This window comes from Monomorium pharaonis, chromosome 8 (genome assembly GCF_013373865.1).
Source record: "Monomorium pharaonis isolate MP-MQ-018 chromosome 8, ASM1337386v2, whole genome shotgun sequence".
In the NCBI taxonomy this organism is placed as follows: Eukaryota; Metazoa; Arthropoda; class Insecta; order Hymenoptera; family Formicidae; genus Monomorium; species Monomorium pharaonis.
The window spans coordinates 23,307,347-23,331,580 of NC_050474.1; the positions used below are offsets into that span (position 1 = coordinate 23,307,347).

At 39.2% G+C, this 24,234-nt stretch overlaps 1 protein-coding gene across 1 annotated transcript; it reads left to right on the plus strand.

The window, feature by feature from the left end:
* The first annotated feature begins 34 nt into the window (after positions 1 to 34).
* On the plus strand, positions 35 to 22,523 carry LOC105828782 (microtubule-associated protein futsch). The gene is made up of 6 exons (XM_036290699.1): positions 35 to 6,380; positions 10,913 to 11,193; positions 11,315 to 11,680; positions 14,324 to 14,763; positions 14,940 to 15,142; positions 15,280 to 22,523. Exons 1-6 carry the CDS (start codon positions 2,346 to 2,348, stop codon positions 22,324 to 22,326), a joined length of 12,372 nt encoding a protein of 4,123 aa, XP_036146592.1. The 5' UTR covers positions 35 to 2,345; the 3' UTR covers positions 22,327 to 22,523.
* Positions 22,524 to 24,234: the final 1,711 nt, after the last annotated feature.

The following is a 24,234-nucleotide window of genomic DNA, read 5'->3' on the forward strand; positions in this document are numbered from 1 at the left end:
ATTACTTAGATTGCAAGATATTACATATACAATAATTAATCTAATACTATTTAAAGTAATGTATTATTTTAGTACATTAAAATTTTAAAACCAAATTTGTACAAAAAATTTGAATTATCACTTGAAAATTCACTTACAGTAGTACTCCAAAGATTAATGTGATGAGCAGCAAAGTAATTTATCGTAATTGATCCAATGTATACTATTTGATCAAGAGAGAATCTATCTGATTCCCTATGAACGATTTCGTTGATGACAATCGGCAAAATGACTGGCCCTTTGAGAACTATGATTCGCTAAGAGAGTCTCATTTGAAATAACTATTTCAATCTCGAAATAATAGACATTAGTGATACTTGTCCGTCAGAGAGGAAACGCCGGCTACGATTGTCGTCGTACTTTTGCAGCCTACGTCATCGCTCGGTTTACGCCATGGCATCACGATGGACCGGTTCTGCGAAGGTGCCCCCACCGATTTCTCCGTCGCGTTCGCGACGCTCGCGGTCCCGCAATTTTTCTCATTGCAAAATATCGAAAGAAAGAATCACAGAGTATGAATCATTGCGCTTTTATAGAAGTAAAATAAAACTTTCGATTCACGAACAAACATCACGCCTTTATGATAGACTTCCTCGTCTTTTATCGACCATTTCCAATTTTTGGCATTTTTGTCACGTAAAAATATATACGTCATGTATACATTACGAATTATTAAATACATTTTTCGGTTGTCACGAATATGATAAAAAGTTTGAATCTGTATCATAGAGAAATTATATCATATAACTGAAAACTTATTGTAACAAATTTAATTGTATTTTAATGTCTATAAAAAATGAAAAATTTTATTTTGCACGAGTCAATCTATGTTGGAATCTAGTTTGGAATTTTATCCGTATAGTGTGAGATATCAACAGGTGTACGCATACATACGAATACAGGAAAAATAAAAAGACCACATCCTGCGTTTACATACGTGTTACATAACGTGTATTCTGATGCGTGTACGTGCACACGTGCGTCTATATTCACAAGTTGATGTAACATTAAATACCACCGAGTAATGTCTATTGCGCTCATTAGAAAGTAATAGAAAAGTAATAGAAAAGAAGTAGAAAGTAATAGAAAAGACAAAAATATTATTATGCTTCGTCATGTTTCATATTAAATTTATAATCGGTGATATGTACTTAATAGATACTTAAGCAAGCGAAGTATCTGATGAAATATCAAAGGAAAATTCTTTCTTCGTTAAGCCTTTAATAATAAATATAATTTTTCATTACTTTCGGCGTCGTGCAAACGTTGGAATTCGTCTTCCGACCAAGTTTATTAGAATTCGGCATTGACATATAAGCGTATTTACGGCATACGCTATCGCGCTGTGCAAATACGTACAGTCGTACACTATAGAGAGACGTCGCAGATAAGCCGTAAGAGGAAGAAGGACGGACTGTAATCTGGCAATACATCGTAACAACACGAACGTATACACCTGGCCGATACCGACGGTAGCGACGACGTGTTCACGGGTCACGCATTCTAACACGCGTTGCCGGTCCTGAACAATACGCGAATGCGTCTCACGCCGCGGGCAGGAGCGTGTGGGACACACGAGGATGGGTGGCAACGTCCCACGCCGAACAAATAAGCCACGTATGGGCGAATGTGCAGAGGCTCGTCGCGGAAAGTAGGGGTGCCGCCGTCCTCTCCAGGCATAAAAGATCCATGGTTAGTATATGTCAGTGTCAGTGACGGGAGAGAGGAACGGAGAGGAGAAACCGTGTGGTCACCTAGACCAGCGGCGGCGAGTTACCGCCGATGCCACATCGACTCGCGATATCGGGCCGCGAACATCGCTTCGCGTCTCTCACATTCACGAATTTTCAAGCCGGCATTACCTTGGAGTGATTGAAAAGAAAGATAGAGTTTCGGGAGAAACGAGCAGAGAAGAGGCACGCTCGAAGTTCGCGCACGATTATCCGACGCGGGCGAGAAAGTCCGAGGTTCATACAGAAGAAACGAGTTTGTAAACGAGACCGGTCACAGCCGAGCTTCAGTTCGTCTGGGAGACTCGAAGAGTGGCGCGAGCGCGTGCGAGCGAGCGAACGAGCGGTGTAACGTAGTTAAGACCGAGTGCCGATGATAAACTGTTGTGCGCCGGCAATAAACGCGAGCTTTTTGTACTTAGAATCTAAGACCAGCGGCAACGTTAATGTTTAAAAAATTAACGCAGTTGGCTGTGCGTTTTAAAAACTTTTTTTAACGATAACGAGTTTTTCGGGCTTGTGTGAAAATTTATTATCGAATAATTCGACTGTGGAGACGGCCAAAGGCACACCGCGATGACAATTCACAAGAAAGGCACGGTGTCGAAGATGAAGAATGCGGGAACCGCGAAGAGCGGCGAAGTGGCGACAACCTCGACGTCCTCGGATGTGACGACAACGGAGACGGTCGAGGTTGTGTCCTCGACCAGCGTCGTGCAGGAGTCGAGTCAGGCGAAGAAGAGCGAATCCAGAAGTAGCGTGGTGGAGGTCACCAGTGGTAGTCGCGAGGTCATCATGGATTCCAAAGGTAACGTTATCAAAGTTATCGAGACACCTCCGCAGACTATCCAGCAGAGCACGTCCAGTCGAAGGACGGGAAAAAGCTCTGAAGACTTTATAGCCGGGGAGCAGGTGCAATCGATTAAGCAAGCGAAGACGGTGCACGAAATTCCACGTGATCACGCGACATCCGTTGCGGAAACGCGCACGATTCAAGGAGAAACGACTGAACGAGCCGGTCAGTATGAACAGATGCAAAGTCAAAGCGCATCTCATTCGACGGTTCAGCAATCGAGCTCTTCGAGCACCTTGGTCGAGAGTACATCAGCGAGCGAGAATCACAGCGGACATCGCTCCACCATTGTGATTTCTCACGACGTTGAAAATGGAGCACGCGTTCCTCTTCAAACATCAAGGTCGACCGAGAGTACTCACGTGAGTAGCGAGACGAGCAAAGGCATAACGAAAGATGGCCAAACAGTTTCGAGCACTACGAGAATACGCGAGACGGGTGAGAGAATCGACGACAACGGCAGAACGATGTCCACGTCGAGCAAGGAAGTTGACAGCGAGCGTACGGTCACGCCTTCTAACGTAGCTGTCATTAAAAATACCGATGATATCAAGAGAACTGATGATAAGAGTAAATCAGCAAGATCGACCGTTGAGATATCGACACGTTGCAACAAGCCCGGCCAATCTACGTGGGATGGCACGTTCGTCTACGAGAAACCCAGCACTCCTAAAGGTAAAACGGCACCCGTGAGTTCGAAGATTCGCGATGACACGAGGGACAGTAAAGCGAGCGTTAAAGTCACTCAAGAAGCCTCCTCGACCGAGGAGATATCGCTTATTGATCAGACCGTGTCTTCGAGTTCAAGCGTGACTCGAGATTCGAAAACGATAATTGACAAGGGTCAACGATCCGCGGCGACTCGTCTTCGTGATATCACGTCGGAGAAGACTGTCACGGAGGACACGACGGATTTTGCCGGTGAGAAAGGACCGGCTCGTTCCTCGAAACCCGGCGGCTCGACGTGGGACGGAACCTTCGTCTCGGAAAAAATTACGACGCAGCCAAGAAGGCGTAACGATTCCGACGTGTTCCATGGTCGCGGCGACAATGTCGTGGAAACGACGCAGAGAAGAGATTTCAAAGAAACGAGTACGGACGGTACATACGAGAAGGAGTCATCTGAGACCACGCGTGTCGTAAAAGGTGCCACGGACAGCACCAGATTTATTTCTGAGGAACGACGTGACGTAAGCAAAGAGAGCTCGATTCATGTCGACGGCACGCCGTCGAGCAAGGAAGAACACCCTGCTCGTGTACGAAGACCCGGCGATTCCACGTGGAACGGTGAATTTACCTACGAAAAGTCGCGGGACAACGTGAGGAAGCATCCCTCGGACATCACCGTTGTCCGCAGAACGGAGAAATGTCATGATTCCGTGGATGTTCAAGACGTTAGCGAAGAACAGAATCTTTCAAATATCTCTGAGTCGGTTTCCGCATCTTACATCGTCGAGTACGCAATTTCCAACGACAAGAAGAATGTCGAGAAGGTCACATCGGTGTCCGAGATAATCCTGGAAGAAGACGGTCCTGACGACAAAATCACGCGTGGTCCTGGAAGTCCGGAGAGACAATCAAAGTTCGACACGACCTCGCGTTGTTACAAGCCCGGTCAGTCTGCCTGGGACGGCACCTTCGTCTACGAACGACCGGTAACACCTGACAATCGTCGAAGATCGGAAGACAGACGTACGGTAAAAACTATCGATATTCGGGATGTTACGGAGGACAAATCGATTAACGAGACGGACGTTACAAGCACCTCTTACATCGTCGAGCATTCATCAAGTCAGCAGAGTTTCTCGGACATCAGAGATGCCAGGGGTACGTCCACGGTGTATGAAACAGTCATTTACGAGGGGCGTCCTGTCGAAACGACGATTCGATTTGACGGAGATACATCGCGAAACAAAGTTTCGACGACGGAACGTCGGGGTAGTCCCTCTCCGCGACCTAGAAGCCCGGAGAAGATGCCGAAAGACAGAGATCTGCAAAGTACCAAACCGGGATCGTCGACGTGGGACGGAACTTTCGTATTGGAAAAATCGCAAGAGAAAACGCGATCACCCAGCAGAGAATCCATTGATGGTAGGCTACCGGATAAACGTCTAGCTGAAAAAACATTCGAAGATGCGTCAAAGAAACACATTAGCAAGACCATTATCGATCTTCAAGATGTCACGCAGGATGTATCTAGCACATCAGAGATCAAGGAAAGTGCTGTCGTTATGGGGCAATCAAGAACGCACGAAAGTTATTCAGATTCCTCTAATCTCGATTTTTCAACGACTTCCGTCGAAACTGTTATTATTCGCGACGGTCAGCCGATAACGACGCAAAAAACAGTGACTATTCAAGAAAGCCCTCGTAGCCCGGCGAAGAGGCTGCCTGGTGACGTAATAACTACTACCGGCGTTAAAGAGACCACTGTTGAAAGCCTCGAAAAGAAGGAGTCTCATACAGATGATAGAAGTTACCGACCTTTGAAACCAGGTTCATCGACATGGGACGGATCGTTCGTATATGAGAAGCCAAAGGAGAGAAAACCAACTGACAGAAAGTCACCGAAAGATGTACTTGAAATTACGGATAAACGAAGTCAAATCAAAGAAAAACCGACCGGCAGTGTTGATCACAGAACAATTACAATACTGGACACGTCGAAAGACTTAACGAGCGCTGCTGATTATTCTACGAGCTCTGTCACGATCGAACGAACGTTCGTCGCGGATTCAGAGACGTACGATTCTTCGAATATATCGAAAACTTTTATTAAAGGAAGCACAGACGATCAAGTTCGTGAAATTGATTACGAGAGACCGAAACAGCTGTTTGACGGAAAACCTAAGCCAACGCCTCGACAACGCCCGGAGGATGCCAAGGAGCCTAAACATGAGAAACCGCAAAAAAGTCCAGTGGACAGAACGCATCGACCGTCGAAACCAGGTGCTTCCACCTGGGACGGCTCGTTTGTATATGAGAAACCAGAGAAAAAAGCAAAAGATCAAAAGGTACCGAAAGATACAGCTAAAACTATGGATAGACGGAGCCCAACGAAGGAAAAACCAAGTGACATCACTGATTATAGAACATCTATTACAATATTGAACACATCGAAGGATGTATCGAGCTCTGCCGATTATACTAGCACGGTTGAGCAAACACATGTCACTGATTCAAAGACGTGTGACTCGTCAAATATATCTAAAATTTTTATCAAAGGGAGTTCGGAACTACATTCGATCGAGGATAAGAAATCAAGACAACCCGAAGAAAGGCCTCAACCATCTCCTCGACAACGCCCGGAAGATATCAAAGAACCTAAGGACGAAAAATCGCAGAAAAGTCCGGACAGAATGTACCGACCGTCAAAGCTGGGCGCCTCCACCTGGGATGGTTCTTTCGTGTATGAAAAGTTACAGGATTCGCAAAAGAAACCGACAAGTGACGAAACAACTGAAGTGGCAAAAAAACCGACAGATAAACGAAAACCGACTGAGAAAGAAAAACTAATACCGACTACAATTTCGCGAAAACCAACGGACAAGGAAACGCAGAGGGACGTCACCGAGATTAGATATGTCAAAGATATCGCGGATATCACACGTGCGGATATCACGCGTACATCCGAAGTGCTTCAGCAATCCTCTTATGTAATCGATCAGTCTTCGAGATTCACTTCTGTGCAAGATGTGCGCGATGTTAAGGACGAACGTGTCATCACTGAATTTACGACGGACAGACGCAAGGATGTGGTGAGTAATTGCGAGACGTTAAAACGAATCTTTATTAGCTGTACACAGGAAATTGTTAAAACTACGACTCATCCAATTTTCCGGGATAATACACAACCGTTATCTCTGTTACAATATTTATTTTGAGAAGTGTAATCAAATATTGAACATTTAAATTTTATATTGCTGATATTTAAATTCTCAATATATTAACTTTTTAATAGTCGACAATAACCAAATGTCAAGCAGACATGAACAGATTTATAAAAATCTTATCGAGACACTTTAAGCCCAGTTCTTGCGGAAGAGGCTCGAGCGATACTTTCACTTCCAAACCGGGCGAAGGTTGTAGGTTCACGTATGTGGCGCCGTTGAAAATAAATCTGACGTAATTCGATACAATTTGTAGAAGGACGGGAAGGGTTAAGCGTGGGGGAAATAAAGAAAATTCGTTTTTTGTCTTTGTTCGTTTAAATCGTCTGCGTTTGAAACAGGTAGAATATAATATATATCACGTTCCCGGTATATACGAATTTCTGCACGGCTGAGTCCCGATTCATTGAACTATTGCAGAGTAAACCGAGTGGAAATCGATATTTCACACATGAAGAACGATCTTTCTGATCATCCGACCCGATCTCACAACGATTGAGATACATATCGTATCTCAATCATTATTGTCTTAAATCATTAATGTGCTGCTATTGCATAAAAATTTATGATGATGCATCTTAATATTATTTTAGTATTGTCATTGCTAATACAAAATTAACGCAATAACCTCTGTTTTCGATTAAAAAAATAAATTTGATACCTAAAAATATACGGAAATTTTTTGTAACATAGATATTATTACCAGGATTACATTTTACAATTTCAAATTAATGTATAGAAAAATTATTACGATTATTCGCTTTTCTACAACAAGTCGTTGTTTCTGTCGTGGACACGTAAGTGTAATCAATCTTGCAATTAAGCTCGATCGTACGTATGCAGAATGATAATAATTATATCCAATATGAGCAAATTCGGTAGTGATGTCACCGCTCAATGCAACCCGTTTAATGCACGACCAATTGAATTTTACGCGTGTTCCTCTTCGCTTATCACGGTCGCCTCGTTTAAGTGCTATAGAAATCTTGGTTAAGAGATGCCATACTGAAAGACACGTGTACATTGACGTCATTCACCGCTGGTTACAGTATCGATAGCAACGGCCAATGACCGATAACATTAAATAAAGTAATAATAGTATAGCAGTTATATCGTTTTACAATACAATAATACCTTGTACATATTCACTATATTCCGATAAGCTATAGGATTCAATATTGATTTAATCAATAAATACAAAATCGTATCAACGGGTTTTACACTATGGCCGCGTCGCTTCCATTGAAAGTTACACGTTTTCATAGAAATGTGGGTCGATATCGAACATAAAGATAAATGTCAAAGATGACACTTCGAGCTTTACTGCTACAGCGATAAAACATTAAGTGTTCATAAAAGATTGAAATTTAGAATTTCTCCTAGAAATAATATTCAATTTTCATTCAATTTTTACATTCAATTTTTTTCAATTTATTAAATTATCCTTTTCTTCCGTAAAAGAGACAATTTTTTCACTCCTTCTGCGCTCTATGTTTCCATATAAGTTAAATAAGTTAAAATTTTGTTACATCTTATAGAATCTTATGATTAATGTAAACGTTGCTTATTGAAAATTCAGCGAGGATGCTTTGCACTGTTAACAGAAGCAAATTTCTTAACTGAAGATGCTCGGAACAATCTGAAACTTCATGTTCACATAGCATCTCGCAAATATTGGGGATCGGCGCTTCGAAGTTTACGTCATCCAATATCATAGTCGGAATATTCAATGCTTTGTTCTCAAGGATAACTCACAGATTGCGTTGTGGTACTTTGCGATAAGTTTGCACGTTTACACGGGCCGCGCAAATTAAAAATAGGCATTCGTAACGTATTCTACATCACACGGATAATTCGTTTCTTTAAAACGGCTCGTTCCAATTCTCACAGCCGTGACTTTACTCCGAGGTCTCGAGATGATCGATAAAATGCTTTAGTTAGTTCGCGCTCGCACACGTGTTTCCCGTATTACTTCATCTATCATCCTGTGAATGAATATATCCAATAAATATCTTTTCTTCGTCATCAGAGTTGTCAGTGTTGCGCTTAGCTAACTCAAAATTATCTAGATAAAAATAAGCTAAACTATCTATATAATCTATATTTTAAAATAATCTGGAGAAAAAGAAAATCAAGCTATTTTTTTATTTAAACAATTTTATATAGATAATGGCAAACAACTAATCGTTGATCAGAAAGACTCTGTACAGAATTTGTGTTATGATTTTTGTGATTTTCGTGAGCAACGAATAGCGAATTCAAAACAATTCGTGCTTTACCTTACACAAACGCTACCGTTGTTTTTGATTGTTCAACATGCAAACAGCTATAGAGAAGCGTGGCCTACTTGCACCAAGATAGGATGATACGTACGACATACACGGAACACGCATGATCGCGTTTTCTCAGTGATTCAGTATTATTTTAGCGCAGGCTGATGACGCGTGTTAAGCACGCGCAATATCTTGCCATGTCATGTATTGCGACATCGATAAATGTGACATATTATTAATGATACGTAATCACGTTTATACATAATCAACATTCTTTCAAGAAAATTTTATTGTATTTGTAGTTACAAGACAATAAGGGGAACCGTTTTCAATGAAAATTCCTAGACAGACAAAATTGTGTTCATCACGAAACACGTCAAGTTCAAATTATTTAAATGAGCTTCATTATGAGCAACTCTCGATATTGTCGAGAAGAAGCAATCAGCTTAAAGACTCAAGCTACTTAAACCCCTAATTAAATGCCAAAACTTCATTGACGAGCTTTATGCGAATTACGTTCGAGCATTAAAAACGGAGCAAAGAATTTGACTAATAATATCAGCAAACGTTATTTGCTTCGTCGTAGAGGCAAGTTGAACGACGAACGTGGCTGCGAGTATAATGAGCACAGCTTTAACGGATTAAAAATAGATGCGTGAAAATTTTAAGTGTATTCATAACGGCATAATATAACGTGAAATGTAAATGTGCAATTAAAACACTGTAACACTGGTTGATACTTATTGTACGTGAAGTTTCAAAGAACACCTATATATTTATTCTGTGTACACGTATCAATGGATAATTATTTATTAAAGTGTTTATAAAAATCGAAAATTATAAGAAATAAATATTTTGAAGTTCTCTACATTTCAATAAAAATAAGAAGTATAAAAATCTCTTAAAATATTTTTATAAAATGAAATTCTTCTTTGCACCGATTATTTACGTTATTGATAGTATTATTCATAATCTATTTCTAGAAGTGATGGCAATGTCATTAACAAAACTAAATTACAAAAGTTCGATGGTTTGACAAGCACGTTACACAATACGCTGTAAGCGTGCACATAAAAGCCGTATATACCGATCTCGTGTTACCTGCATTCCGTCGAACTAAGCATTACCAACGTCCTAATCTCGTTCATGCTCGCGGCGCTCATTATGCAGCACGTTTCAAGCTCGTAATGAACGCCTGCGGAAAAACGAAGCTTCATTTACGTCGTTATTGCGTCTAGAAGTCTTCGCCAACGTGCTATCTCCAGGTGTATACCGTATAATTACCATACCGATTGAGTATGATAAATCTTTGTTTTTTTAAATAAATAATCGTTATGACATTGACTTTAAACGAATCGATGTAACCTACTGCTACGGAGTCGTCATCCGTTACAAGTGTTAAAGTTTGCAAATGATAGTGTAATCATAACTGGCCATTTATGTTTGACATTTCGTAAGAGTTCATATGCCATATCAATACAAATACTTTTGTTATATAGTACGATCATAGTGTTATCTATACAACGCTAACGCTGCACTATAAGAATTCAGATATTAATTTATAGAAGTGATAATACTCGACGTTACACTATATGTAATAATTAACGACGCAGTTTGCACTGTGCATTAAAGCGTCATTACCATTACTAGCAAAATGATAATTATTGCAATTAGTGACTGCATTAAGGTATTAATTGGCTAATTAGGGCAAGATCGTGTACCTTTGATCAATTTTGACATTTCTTATTGTGCAAGTTTTATTTTGTTATTCAAAAATACAAAAACAATTCTAAAATATTCTTTCAAGTATTCACATTGATATTTATTTTTTATATTTAAATGATTTTTTAATGTATTTTCTTAACACTAAAGAAAAATTAAATTCAAAGGTACAACACCCTTAATGTTTGTTCATTATATAAAAAAGGTGTATAAACCGTTATAGTGTAAACACTATATTATTTTCTTTTATAAATATCCAACAGATAGTTTTATAGCATAATATGACCGAAAATACAACGAATCAAAAGAACACTACTTTTCTTTATTCGCTATTATAGTACATTTAATTGTTAATTAATAAAATTTAAGAAACAGTTAAAGAATTATTTTTTTCGTATTTTTTAGAAAGATGTTACAGAGTCAACGAAGGAATTTATCGACAAAGAGCAGGTGACTAGCATGGTAGCGCGGGATGTCGTTGACACCCGATTTGGTACCATCACCGGCCCGGTATCCCGGTCGCCAGATGATTTCACGAGGAAATCGTCGCCGGAGCGACCCGGTTATCCTCGTGGAATACCTGGACTCAGAGAGGACGATCGACCGAAACCGATTCCAATTGCTGGAAAGCCTAGTCGATCTCCGCAGCGTGAAAAAAGTCCTCAGCGACCAGCAGAACGTGGCAGGTGATTGAAAAATCTAGTATTTGTTCTTTTATCTTTGAAATATACACATTTTTTAATATATTCAAACAGCGAAAAAAAAATAAAACAACGACAATTTATAATTTGTTAATTGATCTCGCAGGCCTTCCGAAATTCGACCGAAATCACCGGAAAAGATTCGGGAGTACACGTCGCCGACTAGAAAACCGCAGCCAGCGGCCGGTAAGCCGAGTCGACCCGAGGACCGACCTGTAGCACCTAGGAAACCCGATAAAGAATCTGTACCCACAAAACTTTCCGAGAAAAAGCCGACTACGGAGCGAAAATCTAGCCGATTCGAGAAACCTGAAAAACCGAAGAGATTGGAACAAGACAAGCCTAAACGAGGAGACCAAAGTCCAGATTCTCTCGACGAAGACGCGGTTTATCCTAAATCAATGCCGGTCCCGGATATATTGTCAAAAATCCCTCTAAAGGAACAATGCATTTGCGAGCTTTGTACTTGTGGGTGAGTCTTCCTCGAATATCATCTTTACATATATATTATTTTACAATATTTATACATGATATAGGAATAACATGTTCTGCAAAAACTAGTACAGTTATAGAATTCAGATTATGGTAATCGTTAAGATAAAATTAAACTTTTATCGCATTGCTTAATTCCTTCTGCACACACATCAATTTTAATATTAAAACATTGGTAAATATTTCATAAGGAATATAATTAACAAACTATATAGAACTAGCGGGAATACGATTTAATTTAACTTATCTGCACGTTCGCTGCAGAGAGGAACACGGTTGACCTACTTCAAAACATTATTAACAAGATCAGAATACAAAACTTGGCGGAGTCGAGATGCAAATTGACGAGAGGAACAGGAGATTGTCTTCAAGGCCATATTTCCTACTCTATTAAATTCATTGCAGCAATCCATTCAAAGCCGGGTTGAGTTTATTATGTATGAATGTATTTACTACATTGCTCCCTCTCTTTCTCTCCTCTGTAACAATGTTTCAATACAAAATATACTTAATATTTTCTATAATCATAACTTCATCACTATAAATTTTTATCCTTTTCATTAAACTATTTTTAATTATCAAGATCACATCACTAATTAATTCAATTCTTGTTATAAAAAGATTAAGATAATATATTTATTGATTTTTTAAGAACGCATCAATGTCAAACATATAAATTTTTTTTATTTAAAAAATTCTATATATGTGTGTATAATGTACAAAAGTAGGACACGAGACAAAGCCTTTTATGGCAAGTTGTTCTGGGCGATGGCAAATCCTTCTCACGATTCCTTCCTTATTCGAACTTTCCAACCTACGTAGCTTTTCATGACGATGATGAATCATACAAATTCATCATACAGCTTCGATAATCATATTAAACATATCATCATTTTTAAAAGTATTTATTATCTCTTTCAATGAAAACACTTAATTAATATACCAGTTAATTTCTTTTAAAAATTCATTAATTTCTTTAATTTTTTAAATATCTTGTATAGAAAAGAAAAGTTTTTTTACATTTAAGTAAATTTTGTATTTTTTATTTCTATTTTAGCTTTTTATTTATGATTTTTATAATAGTTATGACAAATTCCATATATAAATTCAATCCTGTTAGATTGAAAATCTTGACTCCAATAGAGACTCGTAGCGCAGATAGATTCGCGAGCGAGAGGTATAAGTTTGTAGAAAATTAGTCGTGTCGTGGCCGTCTCAAGAAGTAATTGCGGTTCGTCTACTCGAAAGCGATTAGTCGTTGGAAATTTCTACGTAAGTCTGCTTAACTTTGAGGTCTGCTAAAACTTCTTTAGTTTAATACGGATTTAGAGGGATGTTCATAATGTGTCATGTAACATGATTTTATCCAATAAAAAAAATACGTAATGTTACTTGATTTTGACCAAGTCTGGCTTTTACAGAATTACGTTTCGTCATACCCAATAGCAAAGAAACGAAGAAGAATTTTGACATTAATTGACACTACTTGTAGCTATACAAAATAGAATATCTCGTATGCGAAATAAGTCAAATTATTTTGTATAAAAAATTGACAAGAATATCGCGTTTCTTTTTCTCATGTCATCTACAATTAACCAATATTACCATTGAAAGCATCACCAACAAGATTCATACTTTTCATAAAAAGAGAAAAGCTTTTCACTAATTAATATGATCAACATTGAAAGAAATGTCATTGGTCGTTCGATAAAATTTCAAGTACATACTCTGAATTATACTAAATTATAGACAAAAGTATTTAAACTTCCGATCCGATGCAATTACATTATAAAGAACTCAATTAGTTTTCTTGTAATAAAACCAAAGAATATTTAATTAATTTAATATATACCAATAATAACTCGATTTACGTGAGAACGCATCTCGTTAATATGTACGCTACGTTGTCTGACTAATAAAGGTTTCCCTTACTGCATCACGTGCATAAAACAAACTCATATTACAGTAAATATTTAGAGTTAATTAAACTAATTCTTCCAAAACAAGATATAAGATTTATGTAGCTTATTGTTATTTTTACAAACATTTAAGTGACATTTCTTTTTAATTAGTAATATATAGTATAATATTATAATAATCGGACAATATTTTAAAATGTCGTACATTGAGTGAAATGACTGCAATACGGTTACAATTTTACTTCTATATTGGCATGCTGCAAATACTAACTTCGAGAATAACAAGACATTTAAAATCACAACACAAGACCTTTATACTCATTATAAAAGGATTGATGCCCTTTTGCGTCATATTTAAATCTCTATATGCGTCCAAGCCTTTATAATGCACCAGCTTTATTCAAACAAATACAAAAGCGAATAGCAAGAATTTTCTACAAACGCTTTTCTCTCTCTTTATTAATATTAAACAAACATATGTACATTGTAAATGTAATAAGAATTGATGAAGTTTCGTTTAATGAAATATATACTTCTATTTTTTTATATAAACGCAACTATTCAAAGATAAACTTTTTCTTTAAATGAAATGAAAGAGATGCTTTTCAAAGCGTACTTATTCCTCACGCAATGTAAATAAAAAATATTGTAATGTCATAAGTGTTGTATCTGTTTCTGAACTTTAACAAATAATAATTTTTCAGACGTCATCGTTGTCCACATAATTTGCCCCAAGAACAATGGGACTTCCCTCATGAAGAATCGATGCACACTGTAACTTCCTACCGTCAGGATTATGACGAAAAGCACGTAGAGAAACAAACGAAATTTTATCATAAAGATCACTTACATACGGAGGGTGAATTTATCGGACAAAGACGAACCGATTACGTGGCTACGAAGGGCGAGAGAGCGCCGGTCAGGAAACCGCAGGATCATCTTAAGCCGGAAGGCGAATTTGTCAAAAGACCAAAGGAAGAGGCGCCCACAAGGGGCGAAAGGGCACCTGTGAAAAAGCCACAAGACAATCTCAGACCGGAGGGCGAATTTGTCGGCAAACCTCGAGAAGAAGCTCCGAAATACGGTGAACGAGCGCCAATCACGAAACCGAAGGACAACTTAAGATTTGAAGGAGATTTTGACAGTAAGTTTCGATACTGGCTCAATTCTGCTCGTGAGTTTATTAAATTTTTTATTATAAATTCGATCTCTTTCAGCAGATACTCAACATAATTTTTATCTGTCAAAATAAAATTCATTTTCATAAAATTGTTTATGCTCAATGTAGAAAAAAGAATAAATAATGTTATTATTTTCTAGCTACAACAACGACTGAACTGGTTTTTACCGGCGCTCCTGGTGAACGGCCAATTCCGATACGTCGTAATACTTATACGAAGATAGAGGGTGATTTCATTGATGAAACGACAACGCGATCGCAATACGTCGATCATCATAGTATCCAACGCGCTGAAATCATTAAACGAACGGATAATCTAACCGTGGGAGAGGGTGAATTTACAGTTAGTATTTTTAACAATAAAACTTTCGAATTTTGTTATAATCAAAACGTATTAAATCGTGATATTAGATATATGATTACTGTTTCTTGATTAATTATTGATTAAACATTGATTGATTCTTTAAAATTATTTTACAGGGTACCTCTCATATCAAGAAAGATTTTCAAACTCATATTGTCGAGCGGGAACCTCAATGGCGACCAAAATATCCTGAAGACACCGATCGATTTTACAGCAAAACAAATGTCATTGATAGTACTACCACCACTCAGGAACAATTTCGAACTTTTGATCAGACAGATTATAAAAGTAGTACAGTTATTAGAAGAGCTGACAATTTAAGGCCCGAAGGTCCCTTCGAAGCATTGCCTCATACAAAGGATGATTACATTGCTCCAATATTACTGCGTAGGCCAGAACCACAAAAACCTAAAGATAATTTAAAACCCGAAGGATCGTTCGAAGGACAACCTAAAGATGATTATGCGCCTAAACGCGGCGAACGCTATGAAGCAAAACGGCCAGAAGATAATTTACGTCCTGAAGGTCCATTCGAAGGACGACCTAAGGATGATTATGCACCTAAACGTGGCGAACGCTATGAAGTGAAACGGCCAGAAGATAACTTGCGTCCTGAAGGACCATTTGAAGGGCGACCTAAAGACGATTATCGGCCAACCAAAGGAGAAAGAGCTGATGTTAAAAAACCACAGGACAATCTGAAACCAGAAGGACCGTTCCAAGGACGTCCAAAAGATGATTTTACACCAAAGATAGCGGAACGTCCTGAAGTAAAGCGACCAAAAGACAATTTACGACCTGAAGGTCGTTTTACGGATCGCCCAAAAGATCAATATACACCTGGTGAAAAACGCACACCAATCAGACATTTTGATAACTTATATCCTGAAGGCGATTTCGAAAGGCCTGAGCCAATACCTTATGGTCCTGGTGATAGAGCATCTATTGTCCGCCATCCAGATAATCTATTTCCAGAAGGAGAATTTCCAGATAAAAAAGTCGAACCATTTAGACCTGCAGAACGTAGAACGCCGATTAAACATGACGATAATCTTCGTCCAGAAGGTGACTTCGTAGGAAGGCCTAAAGATGATTACAAACCGACCAAAGGAGAACGTGCCGATGTCAAACGTCCTGAAGATAACTTACGACCGGAAGGCCCGTTCGTGGGTCGTCCAAAAGATGATTATTTGCCCAAGCGTGCCGAACGTCCTGAAGTGAAACGTCCGGAAGATAACTTACGTCCCGAAGGCGACTTTGAAAGACCAGAGAAAGCACCTATTGGTCCAGCAGAAAGACGCACTCCAATTAAACATCCGGATAATCTTAGACCTGAAGGCGACTTCGAACGACCTCGTCAGGATGGTTATCGTCCAGCAGAAAAACCTGAAGTCAAAAAGCCAGTGGACAATTTAAGACCCGAAGGTGAATTTGAAAGACCACGTCCTGGAAAATATGCTCCAGCCGAGAAACGGACGCCGGTGAAACATCCAGATAATCTGAAACCAGAAGGTGAGTTTATTGGCAAACCAAAAGAAGATTTTGTACCTACGAAAGGTGATCGCGCTGATGTGAAAAAACCAACAGATAATCTAAGACCGGAAGGTCCATTCGAAGGTCGACCAAAAGATGATTATCGACCGGTACGTGGAGAACGCATGGACATTGTGAAACACACGGACAATTTGCGTATGGAAGGAGATATAGAAACGTATAGATCCAGAGATGAATATACCGATTTCTTAATACGCGAAAGAACTGAAATTACTAAATATCAAGATAATTTACGCATGGAGGGTGAATTTATTGATACAAGAACGCGAGATGATTTTAAAGTCGTTAGAGGCGAACGCATGGACGTGGTTAAACATCGTGACAATTTAAAACCAGAAGGTCCATTCGAAGGCCGCCCGAAAGACGATTACTCGCCTAAGAGAGCAGAGAGACCAGAAATTAAAAAGCCGGAAGATAATTTAAAACCAGAAGGCGATTTCGTACGCCGACCTAAGGAAACAGTGCCTAAAAAAGGCGAGAGAGCTGACGTTAAAAAACCGAAAGACAATTTGCGGCCTGAAGGAGAGTTTGAGAGACCAGAGAAAACATCGATCGGTCCAGCAGAGAGACGTACTCCGATTAAACATTCTGATAATTTGAAACCAGAGGGTGTATTTGAGAGACCAATACCTGAAGAATTCAAACCTGCCGAAAGACCAACGATAAAGAAACCACACGATAATTTAAAACCGGAAGGCGAATTTGTGTCTAGACTAAAAGAGAAAGCGCCAAAAGGTGAGAGAGCCGATGTCAAAAAGCCGCAAGATAATTTGCGACCGGAAGGCGACTTCGAAAGACCGGAGAAGAAGCCGATTGGCCCCGGTGAGCGACGTTCTCCGATTAAACATTCTGATAATCTAAAACCAGAGGGTGAATTTGAGAGACCGAAACCTGAAGAATTCAGACCTGCTGAAAGACCGGTAGTAAAGAAGCCACATGACAATTTAAAACCGGAAGGTGAATTCGTCTCTAGACCAAAAGAGAAAGTCCCGAAGAAAGGTGAGAGAGCTGATGTGAAAAAGCCAAAGGATAATCTCAAACCTGAGGGTGATTTTGAAAGACCGGAAAAGGCATCTGTTGGTCCAGCTGAACGACGTACTCCGATTAAACATCCGGATAATTTGAAGCCGGAAGGTGAGTTTGAACGACCTGAGCAGGAAGATTATCGTCCAGCGGAAAGGCCAGAGGTTAAGAAACCAACAGACAATCTCAAACCCGAAGGCGACTTTGAGAGACCTCACCCTGAAGCATATGCTCCGGCTGAGAAACGGACGCCAATAAAACATTCAGATAATCTTAAGCCGGAAGGTGAATTTATTGCTAGACCGAAAAAAGATTTCATGCCTACTAAAGGTGATCGCGCAGAAGTTAAAAGACCGGAAGATAATTTAAAACCGGAAGGTCCATTCGAAGGTCGGCCAAAGGATGACTATCAACCGGTACGCGGAGAACGCATGAATATTGTGAAACACACGGATAATTTGCGTATGGAAGGAGATATAGAAACTTACAGATCTAGAGACGAATATACCGATTTCTTAATACGCGAAAGAAGTGAAATTACTAAATATCAAGATAATTTACGCATGGAAGGTGACTTTATTGATACGAGAACACGGGATGATTTTAAAATTGTTAAAGGCGAACGCATGGATGTCGTTAAGCATCGTGACAATTTAAGACCAGAAGGTCCATTCGAAGGTCGTCCAAAAGATGATTATTCGCCTAAGACAGCAGAAAGACCTGAAATTAAAAAGCCGGAAGATAATTTGAAACCAGAAGGTGATTTCGTACGACGACCTAAAGAAGAAGCGCCTAAAAAAGGCGAGAGAGCTGATGTTAAAAAACCGAAAGATAATTTGCGGCCGGAAGGTGACTTCGAAAGACCGGAAAAGAAACCAATTGGTCCCGCCGAGAGACGTTCTCCGATTAAGCATTCTGATAATCTAAGACCAGAGGGTAAATTTGAGAGACCAATACCTGAAGAATTTAAACCTGCCGAAAGACCAGTGGTAAAAAAACCACACGATAATTTAAAACCAGAAGGTGAATTTGTGTCTAGACCAAAAGAGAAAGCGCCAAAAGGTGAGAGAGCCGATGTCAAAAAGCCGCAAGATAATTTGCGACCGGAAGGCGACTTCGAAAGACCGGAGAAGAAGCCGATTGGCCCCGGTGAGCGACGTTCTCCGATTAAACATTCTGATAATTTAAAACCAGAGGGTGAATTTGAGAGACCTAAGCCTGAAGAATTCAAACCTGCTGAAAGACCAACGATAAAGAAACCACATGATAACTTAAAACCGGAAGGCGTATTTGTATCTAGATCGAAAGAAGAAATACCGAAGAAAGGTGACAGAGCCGATGTAAGAAAGCCGCAGGATAATTTACGACCGGAAGGCGACTTTGAAAGACCGGAAAAGAAACCAATCGGTCCTGCAGAACGACGTTCTCCGATTAAACATTTTGATAATTTAAAACCAGAGGGTGAATTTGAGAGGCCTAAGCCTGAGGAATTCAAACCTGCCGAAAAACCAGTTATAAAGAAGCCACACGATAACTTAAAACCGGAGGGTGAGTTTGTGTCTAGACCAAAAGAGGAAGCGCCAAAAGGTGAGAGAGCCGATGTCAAAAAACCGCAAGATAATTTGCGACCGGAAGGCAACTTTGAAAGACCGGAAAAGAAACCGATTGGTCCCGCTGAGCGACGTTCGCCAATTAAACATTCTGATAATTTGAAACCAGAGGGTGAGTTTGAGCGGCCTCAAAAATCATCTATCAAACCAGCAGAACGACGTACGCCAATTCGACACGAAGACAATTTACATCCGGAGGGTGATTTCGTTGGTCGACCGAAAGATGATTTTGTTCCCAAGCGCGTCGATCGACCAATTCAAAAAAAGCCTCAAGACAATTTGAAGCCTGAAGGAGAATTCGTAGGGAGACCTAAGGACGACTACAAACCAACTAAAGGAGAGAGAACTGAGATCGTAGTGCATCAAGATAATTTAAAGATGGAAGGCGATATAGACATTTATCGATCTCGAGACGATTACATGACCACGTCAAAACGCGAGCGTGTGGATATTGTTCATCACGAGGACAACTTGAAAATGGAAGGTAAATTCGTTGATATTCATCGTCGAGATGATTACCGAGCTACTCGTGGTGAACGCAGCGAAATTATAAGGCATGAAGACAATCTTCATCCTGAGGGTGATTTCGAACGACCGGAAAAAACATCAGTAGGTCCTGCTGAGAGAAGATCTCCTATTAAACATCCTGATAATTTAAAGCCAGAAGGCGATTTTGTTCAACGGCCGAAGGAAACCGCACCTATCAAGGGTGACCGAGCAGTCGTCAGGAAGCCGAAAGATAACTTGAAGCCCGAAGGTGAATTCGAGAGGCCAGCGAAATCACCCGTTGGTCCTAGCGAACGACGATCGCCTATCAAGCACCCGGATAATCTTCATCCGGAGGGAGAATTCATTGGCAGACCTAAGAAAGGCACTCCGCTAAAGGGCGATCGAGCGGATGTGAAGAAACCGAAAGATAATCTTCGCCCCGAAGGAGATTTCTACATTGTGCCTAAGGATGACTTTACTCCAAAGAGAGGAGATCGATCGCCGGTTAAGAAACCTCAGGACAATCTGCGTCCCGAAGGTGAAATGGAAGTATCTCCGAAGGATGATTATAAATATGTAAATGGAGAACGCATGGAAGTACGCCGTCACGAGGATCATCTGCGCATGGAGGGACAAATAGACATTCACCGTTCAAGAGATGACTATAAGAAAATCACGAGAGTGGAGAAAGTAGATGTTAAGAGACACGAGGATAATCTCAGAATGGAAGGTGAATTTATTGACGTGCGTCGCAAAGATGATTACGTGCACGTGGTTGGTGAACGCGTACCGATTAAAAAACATCCGGACAATCTATATCCAGAAGGAGATTTCGATAGACCATCTCAGAAGACCGTGATCAGCCCCGCAGAGAAGAGATCGCCGATCAAGCATCCGGATAATCTAAAACCGGAGGGTGACTTCGAACGTAGAGTTCCGACTAAGATTGGTCCCGGTGAACGACGGTCGCCAATTCGTCACGCCGATAACTTGAAACCGGAGGGTGACTTTATCGGACGCCCACGCGATGATTTCACTCCTAAGAGAGCAGAGAGAGCCGAAGTTGTAAAAAGAGAGGATAATCTAAAGATGACAGGCGGTTTCGAAGGCACTACGTCTCACAAATCGACTTATACGATGGTTCGTGGCGAGCGAGCGGACGTTAAGTCGCACGAAGATAACTTAAAAATCAGCACTGGCACAATGGAAACAAAAACGACTACCAGAGATACTTACACACCTTCTAAACATCAACCTTCTCCCGCTGATAAAACGGTAAATCGCCGAAGGCACATGGAATCGTCTATCTCGCTCGGTGACGATACTACTCTAATGACTACGACAAATCAACGTAATTACAATACTTACACGAAACGTACTGGAAAGGATATCGCTGCAAAGATGGGCCAGATGGAATCTGACACTAGGAAGACCATGGAATCGCAAACTTTAGCAGATGGAACTGTCGTTACGACCGTAAAACGTACTTCTGCGCAGTCTAGTCAGAGAGCCGCTAATGCGCAAACTGTTACTCATCATCAGCAAACGCAACATATCACAGATCGCCGTGGAGGCTCAAGAACCGAAGACAGATCGATTACAGAAGGACTAAATCAGCGAGGACAAATCATACGAGGGGAAGATACTCGTTATACGACCGACACCACACACGGCGAGCTCCATAGGCAGCAGCATCAGCAACAGCATCACGTCGAGCGTCATCATCAGGAAATGACCATGCGTGATTACGTGAACGCGCAACATATGGAAAATCGACAGAGATCCACGACGAAGCAGCACGAACAGCATACAATCTCCAGTCAGGCGCGATATAATTCGAGCAGTCCGGAATTTCGGCAAATCAATGGACAAACGACCATGGAACGATCGCAAATGGACTCAGGTGCGAAGTTCGGCCATCACCGCAAGAACGTGATATCCTCTTCGTCGGCCGATGTCAACAATGCAGTGCTCCATCGACGCGGCGCCGCTTCTTCCACCGAGGCGCTTCACACGATCTCGTCGACAGCGGCGGATCAGCGTAAAAGCATTTCGAACCTAGCTGAAAGCGGACAATATATCAGTAATTCAACCCAGAGCAGCGATAGACGTAGCTTTACTTCGCTGCACCGCAGCTCTAAAGAAGTCAATCCCTGGGCCTCTTCTAGTTATGAGCGTCCGCAGAGAATCATTCGACAAGACAACTTGACTGTCGGTGGGAAGTTCTATTCTCAGAGTGAGGCGAAGAGCTATGGCAATTTCTCGCAGAGTACTCAGAAAGTAGAAAGGGTCCAAAAACAGGCAAATACATCCCATATTAATTTAGGCGATGGTAGTACTATCAGTTCTAGCCAGTACAAAAGAGAATACGTTCCCAGGCACAGGGGACCGTGTCCAGCAGCTCTTCTAGAAGCTAAACAGGCGCCTTTCAAGCACACCAGAGACACGCCGAAGCACAAGTTTTACATGCCGGTCGTGTCTAACTGAATTGGCCTATAAATTTTAATGTTTTTAATATATTTTTTTTTAATTATACTGAATAATGATACTAAAGTACTGAAATCAAAATTTTATTCTACAAAGATGATATAATTATACGCGACAAAATTTACAATTTTGCTTTTGAAAATTATATTCTATTATATATCGACCATTGAGTAAAAATATGTATAATAATTATAATTAATTATATATATAAAAATATAATTAATTATATATGTAAAATTCATTATTATATACCTATAATCGGTAATAATTAATTATATTTTATAATAAATAATAATTAATTATACTAGTAATTATAAATTACGATATTAGAAGTATAAAATTATATCTTCATATATATCATATATATAGTGAATTTTATTCTTCAAAATACTTGAATTTTGCTAATTTTTGCATTGAATAATCTGAAAAGAATTTCCTCAATAATACTGTGATGATCTTGAGCTGTTAAAAAATTAATTTATATTTTATATTTGTAGAAAAATTATTCTATGTAAAACAATGGTGGCTACTCGTTTCTAAATTAATATTAATGAATGAGATTTGATCTACCGAAATATAAATATCTCTTGTATAGCAATATTAAATATAAGCCGTTAAGATACAGTTAATATACAATTTCTTTTTAGATATGCAGTTGCGTATAAAATTACATGGTCGATATATAAGTATCGATTACTACTAACTTTTATCTGCCGACGAGCAGGTAGCCTACCGTTATATATTCCTTTCTTCTTAAAACACGTGTATACAAAGCAATAACTAGAGCTTAAATTTATGATACGGTCGAATCTAATGAAACATTAGTTTCGCCCAATAATTAGAATAATAGATGCATTATGTTATTCTATTTTGCTGACTCTGATATGATAAAGTTTTTATATGACAGTGAATTTTTCGTTTATGTTTTATTTAATTTTCAGCTTATTTTATAATTATATTTAGCATCGTGTTCTAAGGATATATTTTCAAATATTAATTAGAAGATACATAATTTTCTTTTCTTTTTCGCGTTGATCAATACTCATTATAAATGGGTAATTCAATTGTCGATTTATTTACTTTATGTTGAACATTTATTTAATTAATCGAATAAAATCGATTTGTAATTATTTGTTGAATGAGTTTTATTTACTACCTGTTGTTTTATTTGTGTTATATTTATTTTATTAACGTATTCACGCGATCGAACGATACACATGATAGAAAAATATTAAGTATTATTATTTGTTATTCAATATGTGCTCTTTGTACATTTGACATGTCGCTGTCACAGAGATTTATTAATTGGTAAAAAGATTATAAATAAATTGAATTAAAAGCGATTACAAATTAAGATTTAAGAGTTTAATCAATATTGTTGAGATCTAATTCATCAAAATAGATTCGGTGTGTCAATATTAAATAAATTAAGCTAAAGGATCTGCCATTAAGAAATAACGCAATAGAAATGTATGTATATATGTACAGTAAAGTGACAATCAGATCCTTTTTTATCGATATTATTAGCATGGCCATAGGCATTCACAAGTAATGTGAATGGATAAAGCTTTATCGGCTCCATTGCTAATATAAAAAAAGATCGCGTTTGTGTTCCTAATTCTTTCTTCGGCTGCAGAGACAATAATGGCTCTGGTGTGTATACTAGATTTTACACACTTTAGAGATATATAAAATAAAATATAATATATCGAGAGAGATATTGAAAAACATTATTTTTTTACTGTATTTTTACTAGATTCTAAAGTATATATAATGCATATGGCAGTTTCTCTCTAAAATATCTTTAAGTCAAAACCAGGTGAACGAGCGTAAACGAATAAACAACTTGTGACTCCGCAGTTCACATTCATTGAAGCAAGTTGTTCATTTGTATTTGTTAACATACGC